This window comes from Enhydra lutris, unplaced genomic scaffold, assembly GCF_002288905.1.
Source record: "Enhydra lutris kenyoni isolate GAN:26980312 unplaced genomic scaffold, ASM228890v2 scaffoldscaffold19, whole genome shotgun sequence".
NCBI classification, from domain to species: domain Eukaryota; kingdom Metazoa; phylum Chordata; class Mammalia; order Carnivora; family Mustelidae; genus Enhydra; species Enhydra lutris.
The window spans coordinates 39,491,842-39,514,401 of NW_019154103.1; the positions used below are offsets into that span (position 1 = coordinate 39,491,842).

The 22,560-nt window shown below is 37.2% G+C and overlaps 1 protein-coding gene across 1 annotated transcript in view; it reads right to left on the bottom strand.

Moving 5' to 3' along the window:
• Positions 1 to 4,627: 4,627 nt before the first annotated feature.
• The window catches only part of LOC111148318 (serum response factor binding protein 1), a 69,317-nt gene continuing 51,384 nt past the window's right edge, over positions 4,628 to 22,560 (bottom strand). Inside the window, exons 5-8 of the mRNA XM_022504819.1 lie at positions 11,786 to 11,867; positions 10,064 to 10,772; positions 8,481 to 8,518; positions 4,628 to 4,868 (exon numbers count right to left, since the gene is read on the bottom strand). Of these exons, the coding sequence (XP_022360527.1) occupies positions 4,684 to 4,868; positions 8,481 to 8,518; positions 10,064 to 10,772; positions 11,786 to 11,867 (1,014 nt within the window). The 3' untranslated portion in view covers positions 4,628 to 4,683. The remainder of the gene's footprint in view (positions 4,869 to 8,480; positions 8,519 to 10,063; positions 10,773 to 11,785; positions 11,868 to 22,560) is intronic.

Genomic DNA, 22,560 nt, shown 5'->3' on the forward strand with positions numbered 1-22,560 from the left:
AATCTCAATTGACCTATCTTTAGTTTCACAAAATCTTTCTTCTGCCTGCTTCAATCTGCTGTTGATCACTTATGTTGAATTTTCTCTATCATTTAACTTTTCAATTCCTAAATTTCTTTTTGTCTCTTCTTTATAATTTCTATTTCATTATTGATATTCTCTATATGGTGAGGCATTATTCTCAGACTTTTAGTTCTTTAAATATTGTTTCCATTAGTTCTTTGCACACATTCTCAAAATGGCTTATTTAATGTCTTCATTGAGTAAATCCAAAGTCTGGAATTCTTTGGGGACGGTTTGCTTTTCTTCCCCTCTGTGTATGAGGCATACTTTGTATCTGGATATGTCTTACAGCATATTCTTGAAAACTGGTCTTTTTAAAAAATATTTTATTTACTTAACAGACAGATCACAAGTAGGCAGAGAGACAGGCAGCGAGAGGGGAGGAAGCAGGCTCCCCGCTAACTAGAGAGCCTGAAGTGGGGCTCGATCCCAGGACCCTGGGATCATGACCTGAACCAAAGGCAGAGGCTTAACCCACTGAGCCATGCAGGCACCCCGAAAACTGGTCATTTTAAGTAATATAATTATATATCTAGGACATATCTAAAAATCAGATACTCCCCCTCCCTAGGGCTTGTTGTTTTTTGTTTTTGTTTAGTGCACTGTTTTGAACTTTGAAGTCCTTATTCTTTATTGTGTGTGGCCATTAAAGTTTCTGCTTCATTAGTTTAGTGGCACACTAATAACAAGACAGATTTCCTTAAATGCCTAGAGCACTTCTGTGATTTCGCTGAGAGACTGTGTGTGCGCGCATGCACGTGCACGTGCTACGGCACACCTTCAGCATAGCCAGGAAGTTGACAATTCCACCTGAGCATTCATTTCCTGCTGGAGCAGAACCTCCAGGTCAGCTGAAGTGACATTTAAGGGCTTTCTCAGCTCTTCCTTGAACATACACACAGCACTATGCAAGCATACATGACTTGCTTAATTCCAATATATATCAGAACTTATTAAAATCCCTAAAGATACCGAATTCCCCAGATTTCCTTTTAAGCTTTTTGACAAATGTTTGCCTCAACTGTTATTCACTGTCCCAAGCAACTGTGATGCCAAAAAAATTACCTCTGATTGTTTTTGAAAAGTGGTATCAGGAAAAAGGCTTTCACACTGAGCCAGTTCTCAGTCAAGTGGGGTCTTTCAGTGAACTACCACTTTGGTCACATAATGATAATTCTCAGTGAATATATTGTTGGAAGAAGATCCAACCCTGTTCTGCTTCTCCTAGTGACTGCCAGGCTGCTGGTTTTCTCTGTAATTATGAGCTGTTGGTTTTCAAAACTACCATGGATCTGAGGAGTGAAAGATGCAAGTAGGGAAAGTTAAAATGTCACAAAGATCACTGTTCTTATCAAGATTCATCCCCTTTTCTTGAAAAATACTCCCTGGATTGCAGTAAACCTGTGCTTAACTCCATAGTTCCAAAAAAGTTGATTGTGATAATATAGACAGTTTCCTCACTGCTTTTTATGGGGAAAATAATTTCTGTACATCTTCACTCCACCATTTTTGCTGACATCACCCCAGGTAACTTTCAAACTTAGTTTTGAGACCATATATCCTCAAGCTAAAGAAAAAAGAATTCTTAAACATATACTGAACTTTGGCTAGTAGACTTGTATGCTGCATCAGTCAGAAACTCTGAAACTAACTTCTGTGGTATTCTAGGGTAAAAAAACAAGTAAACATACTGTGGATAATGGGAACCATCTTTCTCACTGTTAGATGGCAAAAGGACACAAGACACAGCCTGAGTTGGCCCCCACTGGCCAAATTAAGGACAATCTGAGCATCAAAATAAATAATAGATTTCTACTTCTGTAGTGATAGGAATTAGATTTCCCATTCTAGATTAAATAACTAGAACAAAGGATTAAATAAAATATGACTTAGGTTTTCAGACAATGGACAAAAAGCAGTAGAGCACAGTAATACCTGAGAGAGTGAAAACCAGTTGAGTGTTTTAGTTCACTGCATGAAGTTTCCAAACTATGCTACAGAGGGAAGGAATCCCAGGTAACTCCGTGGCCTTCCTGAAGAGACAGAGTTTAGGGTTTGCATAGGCTACTGTGCCTAGAATTTGTGAGGCAAAATGTAAGAGAGGATGAGAGGAACAGAAAGAAAAGCTGGAGACCTGGCGATCTTTGGAAGGATCCCCTTAAGTCTATGGCATAAGACTGATCTGTGCAATGTGTGTGAGGAACCTACCAAGGCCAGGGGAAAAAATTCACTAGAAAGGAGTTTGTGAAGTAACTGACACTGGGCCAGGTATAGTTTGTATTCTCATCTCACTGGATATAACAGAAAGATTTGCTATTAGAAAAAGCATTAGGCAGAGTGCTTAAAATGGTAATGCCTCTGGATTCAAATGAACCCTGGGCTAAGCTTTCCCAATCTCAGCATTGCAGACCCTTTGTACTTGATAATTCTTTGTTGTATATAATGTAGAATATTTTGTAGCATCCCTGGCCTATATCCACTAGATAGGACACACAATGTCTGCAGACATTGCCAAATGTACCCTAAGGGTAAAACTGCCCCAAACAGAAAACGGTTGCAGACAAGATCATTAAAATAGCTACTAATATTCCGTATGTTCAAGGAAGTAAAGAAAAACCTCAACATGATAAAAAGACATACGTAATATTACAACAGAAACAACAGCAGAGAGAGGGGGAAAAAGAGAATAGTAGGAGAATGAAGATGAGGAGGAGGAAGGTAGAGGTAGGAGGATGAGAGCTGAGGATAAAGCAAATGTGATAAAATGTTATCGACTGGAGAACCTGGGTGAAGGACTTCGTGAGATCAAGAATTTGGCTTTGCCCAAAGAGAGAACTGCCTTTGCCTTTGGCTTCTTGGAGGCATCTATGTAATATCTGATAGAAGTACGTTTGTTTAGGACAGCAGCTGGCTGCACTAAAAAAGACAAACCATGTGGGGCGCCTGGGTGGCTCAGTGGGTTAAAAGACAAACCATGTAACTGAGGATGGGGGATTTGAGGTCATGTGTTAGCAGTCATCTGGAACAATCATTTGAGCAATCCAATGTATGCTGATGCTTACATACTGCAGCCACCACAAAATATCTGCACACCAAAACTTCAGCGAGCTTCTGAGACTGGCAATACCCACTGCACATCGATGCCAGGATGGTAAGGCGTCCTGAGGACAATGGAGGCTTTGTGTTAGAACCCTCCATGGTCTATGCATCTCTTCCTTTGACAGGTTTTAATTTGTACCCTTTCCCTGTAATAAACAATGACTTCCAAGTAGGTGTCAGTGTGTGTATAAATAGGTTTCAGTAAGTTCCGGGGGTTTTCTAGCAAACTTGAGAACCTGAGGGTGTTTGGGGAACCCACCCCTGACCAACTCCATCTCCAAACCTGCAGCTGCTGTCAGAAGTGACAGTGGTCTTGTGGGGGCTCTTCTAACTCTGTAGCTGGACCCTAACTCCGTGCAACAGGGTAAGAAGCCTTGGCCAGACTTGGTAGTCTGGAGGACACTGCTCTCAACCTCGCAGTCTGGCTATATCTGAATAGCCATGGAGCCATTTTTCTTTCACTTTTCCTGTAATAATTTTTCATAATTAAAATTTCATTGAAATTAATTTTTCATAATTTAAAAGACAAAAGTAGAAAAAAAATTCTGCTTTCAACACAGTAAAAATAATTTCTTCTGTATAATCTCTTGAATTCCATTGCTCTGGTTATCTAAATTCTTAAGCTCTTGAAAATGACAGAAATGACCCTCCACAGCTTATGAATTCCTGCAAACAAGGGGGGTTTCCCTGCCATTAACAGTAAGATGGAATTTAGTTATCTTTGTTTAGTTAACCAAGAACACTTAATTTCTTCCAGAGAAGTGAAAGCGAAACATCTGCAAGGATTTTTAAAATCCCGTTTTCCTTTGAAATAACAGTACTCCATAGAGGGTAGTTCCTTCCTCAGTGAGTCATCTCATCACAGCATTCAGTTATCTGGAAATGCTACTTCAATCATACCTCCTTCAGAGTTTACCCTTTTGAATTCTAATCCATGATTCCAGAAAAAAATGTTTCTATAAAAGTACATGGTCAAGTAACTGCATGTTATACATTCTTGATATAAACAAATATTTCTATGCAGTGACATTTATAACAAATTACTGGTTGTGTTGCTCCATTTAAACATGCATGTTGCCTAAAAGACCGAGACATAATTCTGAAATCAAAAACTGCCTGGCATCTATTTTAAGATAGACAAAAAGTAGACCATAAATAACTACAAATAAAATAAAAATATTTGTTAATTTATTATCTCTATACCTATAAAAAAGTTACTATCTTAGCTTTGCTAAGAATAACTTTCAGCAAAGGTGATCTCTTTTAAATTACTACAATTTCCTCATATTTTCCATCATTATTTTAATGTATCTTCTCAAAATTTATTTTCAAGGCAAGACAGAGTTAAACCTGTGAAATACCCTTCATGTTAAACACAAATGAGGAAGTCTGAGATAGCTATAATCTAAAAATTCTTTCACAGAGGTAACAGCATGGGTATATTAATACTTGATTTGAAGTAGGCTTATGGAAACATAACTTTAATAATGGGCTGGTTCACAAAATGAGGTACTAAACTAATCAATCATCAAATGTAATTTTTTTCCCCTGAAACACAGCAATTTTAGATTGCTGTTCTTTTCGCCTCCTGCTTGCTTCCCACGAAGGATGAAGAGGCAGCTGTGATTGCTGTTTTGTATTTTGAAATCCTTTTTGTGCACTCTTATTAAACAGATTCTTGAGCTGAGGTTCATTCTGCTGAAAACCTGGTAGGAGAAAGCAAAAACAGTGAGAAAGAACCATATACCCACATAGCATTTAAGAGAAACAGACTTCATTTTCTCACATCAGTATTTAAGGAAGGAATTTAGTTTTACTTTAACGGAATACATCACAGTTTAAAAATCTAAGTCCAACAGGGAACACTGTGAAATTGAAATATACATATCAATAGACAATTCTGGGACACATGCTTTCTATTCTATCATCTTTCCTCTCAATCTTTTAAACAGATGTTTGTTGTCTGTCTCCTAATATATGTTGTGCTATTTTATTTACATTTGCAGTAAGAAAAGAAAGAATGCAGACGACATGGAAGGCCAAAAAAGTCCCAAAAGGGCATCTTATATTTTCAAAGGAATATCATCATTAGCTTAAGATAACTGTATATGGAGCAGATGTAGCCAGAAAATTCACATGTATTTACTAAGATATTGGATTTGATGACACTGATGGGAGAGATGTATTTTTAAAGGGCTACTAATTAAGTCCACTGCCTTCTATTACTAAACATAAAATTATCATAAATTACCAAATTTATTCAAATAGAAGACAAAGTTCTTTTCCAATCACAAAATTATCTACCAGATAAGAGGTGGATGTTATAAGATACTTCATGTTATAAGATACTTTATACTACGTTATTTTGAACAATGAAGTAGTGTTTGGGAGAGACACACCAGCCAGAAAACACATGAAACAATACATATTTATAGAATCAGGGGGGAAAAAAGGGGAGACAAAAATATAGATTTTTTTTTTTTGAAGTAGTCCTAGGGATGCATACGTCCTCCACTGCAGGTTAGTGACACTCACTGTCAAAAGTCTTTCGACAATCTTCTTAAAAAGCCAATGTCATAATGTTATACAAACAAATGCACATGGTTTGGGATAAGATTTCCAAAATATTATTGTACAAGGAATTCAAAATGTCCTGAATCTTGTATAAATCACATGTGGTCTAAAAACCTCATATAATACTCAGGACGGCTCTAGTAATGAAGAACCAAGAACTTAAATGTTAAATGAATCTGTCACATAAATAAATGGGATTCAAATAAGGCAGGATTCTAAATTAACATATTTTATATAATTATGGAAAGTAAACTGATATGTGTAAACAAACTGATAAATACTATAAATATATAAGCTAAGCAAAAAACAAAAACCCTTTCATCACTTGGGTCTCTTCACGGGAAAAACGGGAACGACTGAAGTTTACAGTTTTCTGCTGATGAATATAGGTCAGTGAGGCAGATTGCCATGTGTCTGCCAGACCTAGTTTTCTTTTCCTACTAGGTGCACAACCTGGATGCATTGCCCATCCTGACTGCAGTTAGATGAGGCCACGTAACTGAGTTCCAGCTCATGACATAAGAACAAAAGGCCTGGTTATAAACACCTCAGGCTTGATCCTTTAATCCTCACTCTCTGCTGGTAGGGAGCAAAGCAAACTCCTGGAGGCAAAAGGAGGAAGAAGTACAAGCAGCTGATAGACGGTGAGGAATGAGAAATGAATCAGCAGGATGTGGTAGTTACTTGTTAAAGCACGCAGTCTACTACAAAGAATACCAAAGTGGTACTCGGAAGGAGGATACAGCCATAAAAACAGCATACAAATTTGGCAGTGCCTTCACAGTTCAGTGGTAGGTGGTAAGGAAATGGACACTTTAGGCTGCAAAGTGTACATGCCTCTTATGCTAAGGAACTGGGTAAAACTGCGGCCAGTGAGAACTTGGGGAGCAGGTTATGGGCCTGTGGAGTTTGCAGCACCAGAATAAGCAGGTGGAAAGAATAAAAAAAATTAGTATACTGATGGCTCTTTGGCAATGGACTAAAAACAGAGAAAGAACTGGCCAGTGCACAGGCAGAAACTGAAGGGAACAGAGTGTCCAGATATTTGGGAACTAAGGTTCAGAAAAGCCTCTGGACTTCAAACAGTAAGAGGTAAGACTGAGAAAGATTTTAAGCAGGAAAGGTCTATGGAGATCCAGCCCCTGAGCAGAGTTACAAGTCAAGTATAGTCTTCTCAACCAAACCTGAGAATCTTAATACAGCAGATACTGAATGATGGTGGGGATGGGAAAGAAATACCCTCAAACACAATGAAGGCAAGTTTGAGAACAGCTCTAGGGGAAAATTGTTGGTGTGGTCACTAGCTCATGGATGGACTAAATGGAAACCAAGAAGTCAGAAATCCATTACATTTCTGAGAGACCTGTGTTGTGGAAGAAATCCTGTATCTGGGCTGAAAAACTCTCTCTTGAATATTAAAGACTTTGAACTATCTTTAGGACCATATGTTTTTACCAGTCACTTGGGGAAACTCCCAAGGAAATTATACCAAATGCCCACTTCAGATGTGCCCATGGAACACAGACCTCCCCAGACCACAGTCTGAAAACACAAAGAACAAGGGATAAAGAAGTTCCTCCAGATTGTTCACACTTTCGTTCAGGTAGCAGACATGTTATGTACCTCCCAATTTTCCCTTAACTGAATGGGAGTTTGTATTATGGTTACCTTGTCTCTGATCTGCCACTAAATAAATATTTGGTATGAGCTGGGGACAGGCAGTCTGTCTTAGTGAACAGGTCATCAAATTTTGAGCAGTCACATCTGGGAGACTGGACGGTTTAAGTATCACATCATTGGTGGATGATGCTGGGCTTTGAGCTTGGATGCAGGGACCGGGTGGGACTATGGGCTGGCTTCCTTGGGAAGGAGATAAAAATGTGCTCTGTGTGGGAGGGACAGTGAAATGAGCACCTGGTGAGAGAAAGGATAGTCACTCGCAGAGAGTTATGTGTTTAAGAAATTCAACTTCCTTTTTCCTCCTAACCACACACTTAGATTGCATTCTTAGCTCCCTTGTGGCTAGATGATGTCATATAATTGAATTCTGGCTAATGAAATATGAGTGGGCAGAACTGATTCCTGCCACATTCAGACCTGGCCCATGAAAACCTCCTGCAAAATTGTCCATGTACTCTTCCCTTCTGGAGGACTATCTGGAAACTGCAGGAGGAAGGAGCTAAAAGATGAAAGGAGCCTGACTCTTGAATTACTACATGAAACACAGCCCCTCTGTCATCTCACAGTGGACTGTGATGCGCATGAAAACTATATTTTTATTATTTTAAGCCAGCGAGAGTTTGGAATTCTGTACAGAAGTCAGCCTACCCAAATACATGTAATGTGATTTGTTATGAATTAATGTGAAAATCCTTTGATTTTACCCTGAACCTAGAAAGTAACATACTTGTTACTGAATGCTTAATGGCATGATGCTAAGATATAACTTAAAGTTGTATTTAAAATGTAAGGAATGTACTAGTTTAGTTAAAGATAAATAAAAAAGACCCAATATTTCCCAGTAAGTCTTGCTTATGCCTTTCATACTAGTAGTAGACAGGTAAAAACAAATACGCGAGCAATTGAAATTTAAAAATTATACTGATAATTGAAAGCTCTTCTTGTCCCCTTCCTGTGGGTACATATTTCATCCAGGCTATTGAGCAACCAAGACTTTTCATCCTTTTACTCTGGCAAAGCATCAGTCAATTTCTTATCAAGGTCAGGCAGCTATTAATACATACCTGGGGTGCTGTTTTTTGGAGCTTGTTCTCTGTAATTTCTAAAAAAAGGAAAAAGATCATTAGAACTTGAAAAAGGTAATTGACCTTAAGAAGATAACGTATAAAACAAAAACAAACAAACAAACAAACAAAAAACTAGGGATAAAACTCACTCAAAGGACTAATGAACTCCCTCATCCCACCAAGCAATAAAAAAATGATAAAATCCAAGGTTTTAGTTGTATCAAAGTTTGTGAGACCCCAACAATACCGCAGACACATGGGACTTTCCTTCTCACCGCCCTTACAGGGGCTTCTGGTCATAAAATATCCTATCTTGGTTACTTGTGTCTACTCTTGAGGACTATCCAGACAAAGAATTTCAAAAGTCTTCTTAAAGGAGGAATGAGTCACATATTACACAAATTCATTTTGTGGGAGATGGAAAGCAAAATGGTGTGTTATTCTCAAGTGAGGAAAAAAAAATGGAGCCTTCTGAAGCATGTTTGGGAGATATAAAATTTTTTAAAATTAATTTTAAGGTTTCAGATATGGTTTGTGTCTTTTCCATACTCTTCTTTGGAAAATGTATACATCATGTGTTTCTATTCTATCAAAAATTATCCCTGATTTACACATAAATAGAAAAAAGTTTTCTGAAGAAGGTAGCTATTACTGAAGAAATTAGCTAACCATGATATTTATCCTAAAATGTGAAAATATTCCCTCCCAGATTAGAGCTACAAATGAAATGAAACCTATTGGTTTTTAACAGAAGAGCTGAGAAAGGTGGTGGTTAGGGACGCCTGATTGGCTCAGTCGGTTGAGCCGCTGCCTTCAGCTCAGGTCATGATCCCAGGGTCCTAGGATCGAGTCCTGTATTGGGCTCCTTGCCCGGTGAGGAGCCTGCTTCTCTTTCCGCCTCTGCCTGCTTGTGCACGTACTCTCTCTCTCTGACAAATAAATAAATAAAATCTTAAAAAAAAAAAAAAGGTGGTGGTTAACAGCAGGGACAGAGACAGCAACATTACCGGATACAAAGGAGTCTGGAGAAACTTGCGGTTAGAGCAAACTGTATATACTGTTTATATACAGTATATACTGAATATACTGTATATATTGTATATATACTGTATATACTGAATATATGTATTCAGTATTTACTGAAACAGCAATGCACAAGGAAATGACTGATGTTTACAATAATGGCCATCAGTTATCAAGAAAAGGAAAAAAAAAAGAACCACCATTCTTTTCAGAAAGTTCTGTTTAAAGAGTAAAATATGAGATGTTTTCAAAAGGTTTTCACCAAAAGCAAACTCAAAGTTTGAAAAAATTGACAATCAGAGGGATAGACTGAAATTTGCTAGACAAATTATTTAACTACAGGACTGATGTGGCACCGCTAGATGTGTATTTGCATATACTATCCGAGTATAAAGTTTGAAAGGACCAAGTCTAAACACAGGATGTGTTGTATAAACTACATGTACATATGGGAGAGATTCTCTTCTGCTATTGCTAGGATGTGCAGATATTTCTTATCTTCAAAAAAAAGTTTAAAAACAAACAATTATTTCAGGATAGAAAAAAACAACTCTTACCTTCTAGAATTTTTAGATCCCGATAAAGAATGGAAAAACACAGACTCAAACTTCCTTGATTCTGTACTTGGCTTGTTTATGTCATTTCTTACACTCTGATGGGTTTCGAGTATATCTTCCTCAGGTAACACTTTTTGCGGAGGCTTTTGTTCCTTAACTGAAGAATGGCAACTACTTTCCTTCTTTCGTGTCCGTCTGACTTTCCCAATGAAGAAGTCATCACCACTGTCACTATCCTCAGACATGGAGGACTGTTTGTAAAACCTTTCCTCTGTGCTATCATCAAAATACTCCTTTTCTTCTTCTTGTAATTCTTCTCCATCACTGTTATCATCAAGGGAGCTACTGGACTCTTTCCCTTTTTTGGTTTTACTTGAGGTTTTCATTTTTGGGTCAGCAGGTATCTTCCGGGGCTCAGAAGAAACTATACCAGCCCTTTCAGAAGGCTTTGATGGAGAATTTGGAATGTCTACAGCAGTGGGTCCATGTTCCATCTTGGTTCTTTTTCCTTTTGAATTTATTGGTTTCTTTGCCAATATTTTGGCTTCTTTCTCTTTTTGCTCACTGATAATAGTTCCTTCATGCTGTAACTTACTGGCATCATCATTTGAACACAAAGTGTCCTTGGAATGATTTTCTTCTAAAGCAGTCTCTAATGATTTAACTTCAATAACATTTTGTCTTGCATCTTTAAAGGCTTTGACAGCAGCTACAACAGAAAAGCACATGATTTGTTTCATCACTAAAACAAATAATACAAAACATCACCACTTCAGTACAGTATTTATTAAATTATTTGCAAACACTTAAAAGGATAACTGCAATTAGATTAAATATATATCACAGGTCTGAACTCACAAAAGAATGTTACTGACTTCAAAAACCGAACTTGGAAGAAATGCTCAGAAGTATTCATTTAAAACTCTTAAAATTAACCATCCTTTCAGGCCTTGAAGCTATGAAAAATAGTAAAAACGTCACTTGAGGGGCGCCTGGGTGGCTCAGTGGGTTAAAGGCTCTGCCTTCAGCTCAGGTCACGATCCCACGGTCCTGGGATTGAGTCCCACGTTGGGCTCTCTGCTAGGCAGGGAGCCTGCTTCCCCCTCTCTCTCTCCGCCTGCCTCTCTGCCTACTTGTGATCTCTGTCTGTCAAATAAATAAATAAAAGTCTTAAAAAAAAAAAAAAAGAAAAATGGACACATCTACAAAAAAAAACCCTTCACTTGAACACAAATAAATAAAATTAAATGGCAACTTTAATTTCTTTAGCAATAACGTATTGATATGATTATGGTGCATTAAACTATGTTTTCAGACATAAAAATATATTGTAATCTGTGACAGTAACATTTAATTCTTTCAACACAGATTATTTTCACACATGAAAATTACGTGACTAAGTGGCAATATCAAAAGCAATACATACATTACATCAATATTTAGCAAATCAATTATATTCAATATTATCATGAATATGTTATATATAATATAAATGTATTCAGATATTAGAACTTAGGAAAGAACACAGATTTAATTAGACTTCAGATAACTTCCATATTTTTAGGCACCTTCCCACATTTAAAAATATTTGAAGGAGGTATTTATAAAAGGTTCTCAAAACAAACATAAAAACTCCCAAAGAAATAAAAGAATAGCCATGTATTCAAAGTCATATACACAAGTGCATTTAAGTACATGGCTTAAAAGTCATTTAATACATACCTTTTAGCACATCTATTTTTTTCTTCAGAAGAGGATGCATTGCTAGTCTGGCAACTGCTCTTTCAGCTGCAGTAGAATCAGGCTGCAAATTGAAACAACAAACATGGGAATAAAAACAAAAGAGTGCTATTAAGTGAATAAAAGAAAATGTATCATAACTTTTAAAAATGAGAGTTAGGAAACAGGAGTTTGATACTATTCTCATTAGATAAGTCATTTGTATAATCTATGATAAAGAAAAAGAAAACTCATAATGCAAAATACAACTGCCCCTGAAATAAATGAATTTGTCATGAAATCAACCGACAAATATTCTTCGGGGACTTAGTATCTTTCCAGAACTCTGGAAGGTGTCCTGTGAAATACATAAAAAATGCAATATAGCTCGTGTTTTCAGACTAAATTAATATGAATCAAAAAACATGAGAGTGCTCAGCTGGGTGATATAATTGGTAACTACTGTAATGTTCGAAATTCCAGTTAATAGAGATGTAAATTATCTGGTGTTAAATATTTGTATTTTGAAAGTCTAGTATCTCTACTGTATTTTCAGAACCTTCTACCACCGCTTGGCTAAGAGCAAACACTTCATAAATATTTGATGATGACTGAATTGGGACTGATTATGTATTTAATATATTTATGAATACAGAAAATTCTTGATTTGGGATAATTTCTTTAAATATCTTCTGTGGGCGGACAACTTCTAAATTTCTAATCGCTACTCTAATTTGAGCTCAAGGCTCGTATATGAACCTCCTACTTGACATACTAAAAACGAATTTTTTTTTTTTTAGTAGGCTTCATGCCCAGTGTGGAGCCCAACAAGGGACTTTAACCCATGACTCAGAGATGGAGAGCTGAGCTGAGATCAAGAGTTGGATGCTTAACCCACTGAGCCACTCACCAGGCACCCCGAGAATGCTCTGATATCCTCTCAAACTTACTTCTTTAGTCTTTCCTTGATTACTATGTATAATTTCACATTTGTTGGTTGCTGAGGACTAAAACTTTTAAGAATTCTTCTATCACATTTCTCTTCTTCATGGCTCACAATCAGTCCTTTAACAAATCTTGTGGATCTAAATGCAAAACTATGTTCAGGACCAGTCATTTCTTACCACTTCTATTCTTAGAACTTTTGACCAATTCACTAAACATGTCTCACCTGCAGCACCTATGTATTACATTCAAACTTGGTCACTTGCTCCCCCACTCCTGGTTTTCCATAGAGCATCACAATGAGTTTTTAAAAAGGTAGCCAGATCAAAATATGCCATTCTCTGTTCTTCTTTAAGCTTTATTGCTTTCTGATGCTTAGGCTATTTCATGGTTAGCTCTTCTTTTCCTGCTACACTGTACTCCCCAATATATACATGATCGATCATCTCTTATTATTCACATATCTGCTCACATGGTATCTGAACAACACTCCCCGTAACTCTTTATCTACTTATCACTTAACATTGCATGCCAGCACAGATACTTTCCCATCTATGAGGCAGGGGCTCTGTTTTCCTCATTCCTATAGACCTAGGGCTTGGAACAATAAATGGTTAACAATCTGCATTCAATAAATCCCATAAAACAAATGAATACATGTCAGTGTGTGTCAAAATAGAGCTGTCAGCTTCAAGTGTCTTTATTTTAAATTTCTCTTCACTGTTAATAGCCCACTATAAAACTTTTTTCCCTCCTCGTAATACAAAGGTATGAGGACATTAGTAAATGCAAGATGATAGTTGTCTGAAGTTTACTGTGTTTGGAGGGCTTATCTAGGTAATGTTACTCAGAGAATAACTTCTTTAAATTTTATCTGTGGTCTAATTACCTTGTATATTGAAGAATATCCCTCTAAAATTTATGTCCAACTACAAACTCAGAATGTAACCTTACATGGAAACAGGGTCTTTGCAGAGATAATTAAAAGGCAGATATGCTGGATTAGTGTGGCCATCAGTCTAATATGACCGATGTCCTCATCAGGGGGACACTTGGATACAGGCAAAGGGAGGGAAGAAGGCTGAGGCAGAGACTGCAGTTATCTTGCCAAAGGCCATGGTTCACCACAAGTTGGAAGAAGCAAGGAAGGGTTCTTCCCTAGAAACTTTTGAGGATCTTAGTCCTATTGTCATCTTGATTTCAGATTTCTAGCCTCCTGAAACATGACAGAATACATTTTGTTGTTTTAAAGCACCCAGGTTTGTGGTACTTTGCAGCCTTAGGGTAACTATAAACTCTGATTTTCTTAGGCTCTTAGATATTTTTTAATAAAGGTTTTATTTATTTATTTAACATAGAGAAAGAGATCACAAGTAGGCAGAGAGGCAGGCAGAGAGAGAGAGGGGGAAGCACGCTCCCCACTGAGGAGAGAGACCGATGCAGTGTTCAATCCCAGGACCCTGAGATCATGACCTGAGCCCAAGGAATATATTTGACCCACTAAGCCACCCAGGAACCCCAATTAGGCTCTTAGATATTGCCTCTGTTCAATCTTGTCCAAGAAACGTAGGCCATCTGGAGACTATTCATTATGCACAGGGTTAAGATAAGCCTTTGCTTCTTCAATACCTTGCGGGGTTTCCTGAAGTCCAATACAGGACTTCTTACCTATTTTATCTCCCTTGGAGATACATGAGAGAATACGGAAAGAAAACCTAGTGCTGGTATCCTAAGTCACTTAGTAACAAGATGGGCTGCTGAACGTATAAGTCAAATATGTACGATTTAGTTTTATAGGGTGTATGTTAAAAGCTGTAACAGAACCCCTGATGAGGGACATTACTTTTCATGCTGGAAAGGCCAACATGATAAGGAAAATCAAGGATCAGGAGCGCCTGGGTGGCTCAGTGGGTTAAACCTCTGCCTTTGGCTCAGGTCATGATCCCAGGGTCCTGTGATCGAGCTGGCATCGGGCTCTCTGCTCAGCGGGGAGCCTGCTCCCCACCCCCCGACCCCCGCCTGTCTCTCTGCCTACTTGTGACATTTCTCTCTGTCAAATAAATAAGTAAAATCTTATAAAAAAAAAAAAAAGAAAATTGAGAATCACATCAGAATACTAGAGTCTACATGCTTCCAGAGAGAGAAAAAATTTATTAAAAATAAATAAATAAAATCAGGAATCAAAATTGGAGGTCAAAGATAATTGAATAAAAATTCTGTAGGAAAATGATTCCTAAATTATGGAAGAATAAAAAATACTTCCCGACATGCAAGGTTTAAAAAAGCTTACATCTGTTGAGCTTTTCTCCTTAGAAGGTACTAGCTCCATAAAGTAAAGAAGGATACAAAGGACAAGGAATGTATGGGATATAAGAAATGGGAGATGCAGGCAGAAGGCATTCTCAGGATGATGACAAGGAGATTTAGAATACCTGGTGTATTAAACAACTTTTTTAAAAGAGTTTATTTTATTTTATTATTTTTTTAAAATATTTTATTTATTTGACAGAGATCACAGGTAGGCAGAGAGGCAGGCAGGGAGAGAGGAAGGGAAGCAGGCTCCCTGCTGAGCAGAGAGCCTGATACGGGGCTCCATCTAGGACCCTGGGATCATGACCTGAGCTGAAGGCAGAGGCTTTAAGCCACTGAGCCACCCAGGTGCCCCAAGATTTTATTTATTTGAGAGAGAGAGCACACATGTGCACGAGTGGGGTAAGGGGCAAAGAGAGAGGGAAAAGTGGGCTCTTCCCTGAGCAGAGAGCCCCATGTGGGGCTTGATCCCAGGACCCTGAGATCATGACCTGAGCTGAAGTCAGACCCTTAACCAACTGAGCCACCTAAGCATCCATGGTGTATTAAACATCTTGAGAGATTTCAGTAACTTAAGAGCAGTTTGGTATTACACGAGAGAGAAGACAGGAAACTACCAAGGAAAAATAAACTATAGGAAACAAATATTGTGCAGAAAAGGAAAAATAATCATCACTCACGACATGACTCATAGTCAAAATGACAAAATCACTAAATGCTCATCTAATCTAAATTTGACCCAAGTGCCTTAGGAGGATGGAAGGGATAAGAAAGGTACATATATGACAGAAGGTCTGGAAGAGGAAAGAGATCTAAATTCTTATAAACCATCATAGGAAGTCAATAGCTAATAATTAAAATATACTAACACTGACATATTAATGTGTGGGGTAAATCCCCTGAAAACCAACTGAAGTTCAAAGTCAGGAAGTACTAATGGAGAACTGTCATTTTCACAAAAAAAGTCTTGTAGAAATACTTCTCAAAACTGGTGGTTCGCAAACTGGCTAATGGGCCAGTTCTCACCTGCTGCCTGTTTTTTAGAATAAGGTTTCAAGGAAACAGCAAAATTCATCCATTTACATACTGTCTACAGCTCTACTATGTCACACAGCAGAGTTGAGTAGAGGTGACAGAGAATATATGGCCTGTAAAGCCTAAAATACTTTATACAGAATTACTTTACAGAAAAAGTGTGACACCTGCTCTAATAATATGCAAATAGAATCCTTGGTGGGGGTAGACTAAAAAATTAGGAAAAAATACAAAGTAAATTTCTGGCAGGTTCATGATGTTCTAAAGTTAAATTTAAAACAAACACATGGGAAGCTGGAGAGGAGAAGGGAGTTGGGGGAAACTGGAGGGGGAGATGAACCATGAGAGACTTTGGGCTCTGAGAAACAATCAGGGTCTTGGAGGGGAGGGGAGTGGGAGGCTGGGTGAGCCTGGTGGTGGGTATTAAGGAGGGTACATATTGCATGGAGCACTGGGTGTGGTGCACAAACAATGAATTCTGCAACAGTGAAAAGAAATTTTAAAAAACCCTCAAAAAAAAACACAAAAAACAAAAAACAAACAAACCAGGGGCACCTGGGTGGCTCAGTCAGTTGAGCCTCCAACTCTTGGTTTTGGCTCAGGTCATGGTATGGGGTTATGAGACTGAGTCCCTTGTCAGGCTCTGTGCTTCACATGAAGTCTGCTTGAGATTCTCTCTCCCACTCCCTCTGCCCCTACCCTTCCTCAGATGTGCTCTCTAAATAAATAAATAAAATCTTAAGAAGAAAAAAAAAATAAAACAAAACTATCACAACAGACTTTTGTTGCCATATCAAAGCAACAAGTTATAGTCTTAAAGCATTAACTGTTTTTCCTAAATGGTGACACAACTTGAGATTTTGGCTTAGTAGAGAAAATCTGATATTCAGTGAAAAAGCAGAATGTTTTAATTGCCAGGACTTACTTATCTCAGTAGACTTAAATGTAAAAACAATGACAACAATACCAATTAGTTCTGAGAAATATACAAGCCCCAAGAGCTTGCCCACCCCCTACCTTACAAGGGAAAAGAAGACCCTCCAGCAGCAGCTGTTACTCTGTAACTGCTTCTTTCACTGACTGTATTTCCACCTTGTAGCTACTGATAACTCACTTCAGAGATAATCCCCAATATATGAACAACTGTATTTGTAAAACAGATAAACTAGAAAACAAGTGTTCTAATCACGAGCTGATTTCACATCTTTTGGATAAGAAGTTATGGGAATCCTAAATATTTTGACTGTGTTCATAAAAAATTGTTTGAAAACATAGCTACTATTGTTCTAAACCTCTGCTTTGACAACTTATTTTTATTTTTTTAAGGATTTTATTTATTTATTTGAGAGAGAGAGAGACAGCATGAGAGGGGAGGTCAGAGGGAGGAGCAAACTCCCCATGGAGCTGGGAGCCTGGTGCAGGACTTGATCCCGGGACTCCAGGATCATTACCTGAGCTGAAGGCAGTCGCCGAACCAACTGAGCCATCCAGGAGCCCCATCTTCGACAACATATTAAAAGCTCTGATGAACTGTGTATTCTTTTTTCCAGAGCTAATTACATCCCATCATCCTAGATGTGACAAGGTTTAGAAGACCATTGATAATACTTGCATGTTTAGTGCTGACTCTAAGTAAAAACTATTTTGTTAAGAATCATTTTATCATCAAGTTTACTTAGCAATGCCCTGGAAGATATCCCAGAGTAACTGTGACTCAGGGATCTGACTTCAATAAATTCTATTTTTTAAAAAAAGGCCCTAGAATAGGATTTATAATTCTAAAATTATATTACTCTAATAAATGAAGACATCATTATCCTTGGATGTTGTATGCCTTCCCTTATGACTGTGCTTTCATACTGCAACCTTCATGGAGGACTTACTTGAAGAGAATAGCAGGTTAACAAGAAGTTAAGATTGATTTTTAAAAAAAGGTTGTTGCAGGGTGCCTGGGTGGCTCAGTGGGTTAAACCCTCTGCCTTTGGCTCAGGTCATGGTCCCAGGATCCTGGGATCGAGCCCCACATCAGGCTCTCTGCTCAGCAGGGAGCCTGCTTTCTCCTCTCTCTCTGCCTGCCTCTCTGCCTACTTGTGATCTCTGTCAAATAAATAAATAAAATCTTAAAAAAAAAAAAAAAAGGTTGTTGCATTGCATAACACCAGGGGTGCCATCACAATGGGAGTGTGTGGTATAGAGCTTATGCATCCATATGTAATTGTACCAAGTTCAAAGAACATAAAAGGCCTGAATTTACAAGGTATACAGATATATACAATTAAGCAGTTACTAATCAGGTACAATTACTTAATAATTTAATATCAAGAATTATATAAACCCCAGCTTTACTTCTGTAATTAAATGCAATTTGTGTGTGTGTTTTTTAAAGAAAAAAACAGCAGTAAATGTCATTAGTAAATAAAAATTATATTATTCTGTTCAAAGTGTTTTATTGCTGAGTACTTCCCCTCCCCCAACAAAGCCTTTTTTTTTTTTTTTTTTTTTTTTAAAGATTATTTATTTATTTGAGAGAGAGAACAGAGTGAGCAAGAACAAGAATGGTAGGGAGAGGCAGAGGGAGATGGAGAAGCAATATCATCAAAACCAATAAAATGCTTAGGGATAAATACAACAAAGAGAGAGATCTGTACATTGAAAACTATAATACTTTAATGACAGAAATTGAAGAGGGCACAAAAATCAAAAAGGTATCTCATGATTATGGATTGGAAAAACTGATATAGTTAAAATATCCATAGTACCCAAAGTTATCTATAAATTCAAAGTTATCCCTATCAAAATCACAATGGCATTTTTCACACATATAAAAAAACATTCCTCACATTTGTATGGAACTACAAAAGACTCCAAATAGCCACACCAATCCTGAGAAGGAACAAAGCTGGAGGCATTACACTTCCTAATTTCAAATGATAGTACAAAGCTATAGTAATAAAAATAGTATGGCACTGACATTAAAACAGACATACAGAGCAATGGAATAGAACTGAGAGCCCAGGAATAAACAAATGCATATACAGTAAACTGCTATTTGACAAGAGGGCCAAGAATCCTCAAAAGGGAAAAGAGAGTCTTTTCAATAAATGGTATTGGAAAAACTGGATACTGGTATGTCAAAGAATGAAACTAGATCCATATCTTACACGACTCAGAGAAATCAACTTGAACTGGACTAAAAAACTTAAATGTGAGAGAAAACTCCTAGAACACTTAGGGAAGAAAATTCCCTGACACTGGTCTTGGGAATGTTTTTTTGGATGTGACACCGACAGCACAAGCAACAAAAACAAAAGTAAAGAAGTGAGGCTACATCAAACTACAACTTTATTGCAAAACAAAAGAAACAACAACAAAGTGAAAAGGCAATCTATATCAGAGAAAATAGTTGGAAACTATATCTCAGATAAGGGGCTAATATCCACAATATGGAAGGAACTCATACAAGTCAACAGCAAATAAATAAAACAAAATAAATATAAAATCTCAATGGTGACTATGTAGAATAGACTCTCTTTCTTATCATTAATAAAGTTACCATTTATTATCTACTACAAAAAAATATAAAATCTGATTAAAAATGGATGGCGGTCTTGAGCAGATATTTTTCAAAAGAAGAAATGGCCAAAAGATACATGAAAATAAGTGAAACAGTACTAATCACTAGGGAAATGTAAATCAAAACCACAGTGAGACACTATTTACACTTGTTAAAATGGTTAGTCTCAAACAAGAACTAACAAGTGTTGGTGAGTATGTGGAGAAAAGGGAGCCCTGCAGCACTGCTGGTGAGAATGCAGACAAGTACAGACACTAGGGAAAAAAGATGAGGTTCCTCAATAAATTATAACTAAAGCTACCATATGATCTAGCAATCTCACTTCCAGGTATACACCTGAAGCAAATGAAATCACTATCTCAAAGAGATACCACGCTCACTGCAGTATTATTCATGATAGCCAAGACCCAGAAACAACCAAGAGCCCACTGACAGATGAAATGAAAAAAGAAAACATGGTGTATACACATATACTTTTGTGTAAAAGAATATTATTTAGCCACGAGAAAGAAAAAAATCCTTCCATCCTCAACATGGATGAATCTGGTAGGCATTACTATGAGTGAAAGAAACAGAGAGAGAAAGACAAATACTGCTTAGTATGACTTATACGTGGAATCTAAAAAAAACAAACTCACAGAGGCAAGAGCAGAATGGTGGTTGCCAGAGACTTGAGGTGGTAGTGGAGGAAATACAAAGATTTTGGTCAAAGGGTACAAATTTTCAGTTAAAAGATGAGTAAATTCTAGAGATCTAACATTCAGTCTGGTGATTATAGACAGCAATACTTCATTAAATACTTGAAAGCATCTAAGACAGTACATCTCAAAGGCACTCACCACAAAAAATTGTAATTATACATATGGTGATAGATGTGATAATTAAGATTATGGTAATTTTTCATAATATATATGTGTATCAATCCATAAAGTTGTATAATAACTTAAACTCACACAATGTTTGTTATATGTCAATTATATTTCAATAAAACTAGAAACAAAAAATACAAAAATTTTTACCAAAATACTTAATATTAATATATCAGCATCATTAGGGCCAAAAAGCAAAGAAATAGCTTCTCAAATTATCATTCATTCAGCTGGCAATCTATTTAACAATAATGTGGTCTTACAGATATGTGACAAACCTACTTTGTAGCATTATGATATTTGCGAATACATGCATGTCCTTATTGCTTCTAATTTTTATAAACTGGAAATTTTGTTAAAGTTGGCTACTCAACACCATCACCAAAGTCTTAGAGAACAACTATTCTTGTTATACTGAAACATGAAAAATGTCATAGTCTTTTAAGAAAACTTAAACATCAACAGATAATACAGCAAATAAATGCCATAAAACTTGAGTATGTGAGGGCGCACAAAACAATTTTTTTGGCAAAATGAAACTGAACACGGAAAGGATAAGCCCTGTTATTTTTACATCTGCTACAATAAGGCCTTTGAAGGGGGTCAAAAATACATTACCAGAATGTTTGATCTTCAAGAGTTTATTAGAGAAACGGAAAAAAAAAAAAAAAAGAAAAAAAAAGCAAGAGCCAGAGACAGTAGGTGAACTGCTTGAAGTCAGGCAGCTAATGGCAAAGCAACACTAATTTGAATGCAGAAACTCCTAGAAATTTAAGCCTCTTGCCTTTGCTAACCAGCAATCTTTGCAAATAGAATGCATTATACAGATCTTCTTAAGATACATCTAGTCCTTCAAACTTATGTTTGATGCTTAATTGCTAGTTTTTTAAGTTAATTTTTATCTGTTCTTGATGGTCAGTTACTAATTTGCAAATCTGAGTAACTTATGATTTGCGGACTAGAAAAAATATTCTAATGGGGAAAAGCTGCAAATGGAAAAACTGTTAATGGCATGCTTTACAAATACTAAGGATTTCAGTTTTCATTCTTCAAAGACCAAAAAAAAGTACACATGTATTTCTTAAAATGTTTGATTTAATGGAAGTTTTAGTTTAAAATATCATGTTTTATAAACAACAACAATCATTTAAATAACCCTTATTTCTCCTAACAATGTCAAATATAATATTTTCAACTTGCTTGATTTTATTCTTGACAAAGCAATTTGAAATCATTCAATGCATTTTTTTACTTCAAATTTTAACAAGAGGTAAAGGGGAATACAGACCAACGATTTTATCTAATAATTAGACTAACAGTCTTATTTCCAGATTACCTAGCCATCTGGGAACGGAAGTGACAAATGACAGGTTTCTGAATTCAGTCTTTCTCAAGCAGTTTTCTTCTAAATTATTTGAGATAACTTTCTCTCATTCTGTGACTCATCTCCAAGGCCCCCTCTCAAATCTCTTTGGAGAGAAATGAAATATAAGCATAAAAGAGAGCCTTGTAAAGTAAGTGGGAGGAGGTCTGAAGCTTTGGCTGTGCTTTGGGTTTCGGCAGCTGTCTGCTATGTCTACAGTTTAAGTCTTTGGGCAGAGGGTAAGAACACACAAGAGTAAGCAGAGCAGAACCTGTCAAGAGACCTTTCAAATTCTTTACTCCTCCTTATTTCACTATTGCCCACCTTCCTGCCTCACTCACTTTTCCCCACTTTGTATTCACTGATGTTTATACTTATATAAACATGCCTAAATAAATGGTCTTACACATAAGGACACACATGGTCTTCACATAAGGACACGAACATCATCTTTTGAGGCTCACAATCTTGCTCTAAAAGGTTGACGAATGAACAATGAATTCATCCAAGACAGAATGTGATAAACTTCACTGGAAAGATGAAAAATGGGGGCACCTGGGTGGCTGCTCAGTGGGTTGAAGCCTCTGCCTTCAGCTAGGGTCATGATCTCAGGGTCCCGGGATTGAGCCCCAGATCAGGCTCTCTGCTCTGCAGGGAGCCTGCTTCCCCCTTTCTCTCTGCC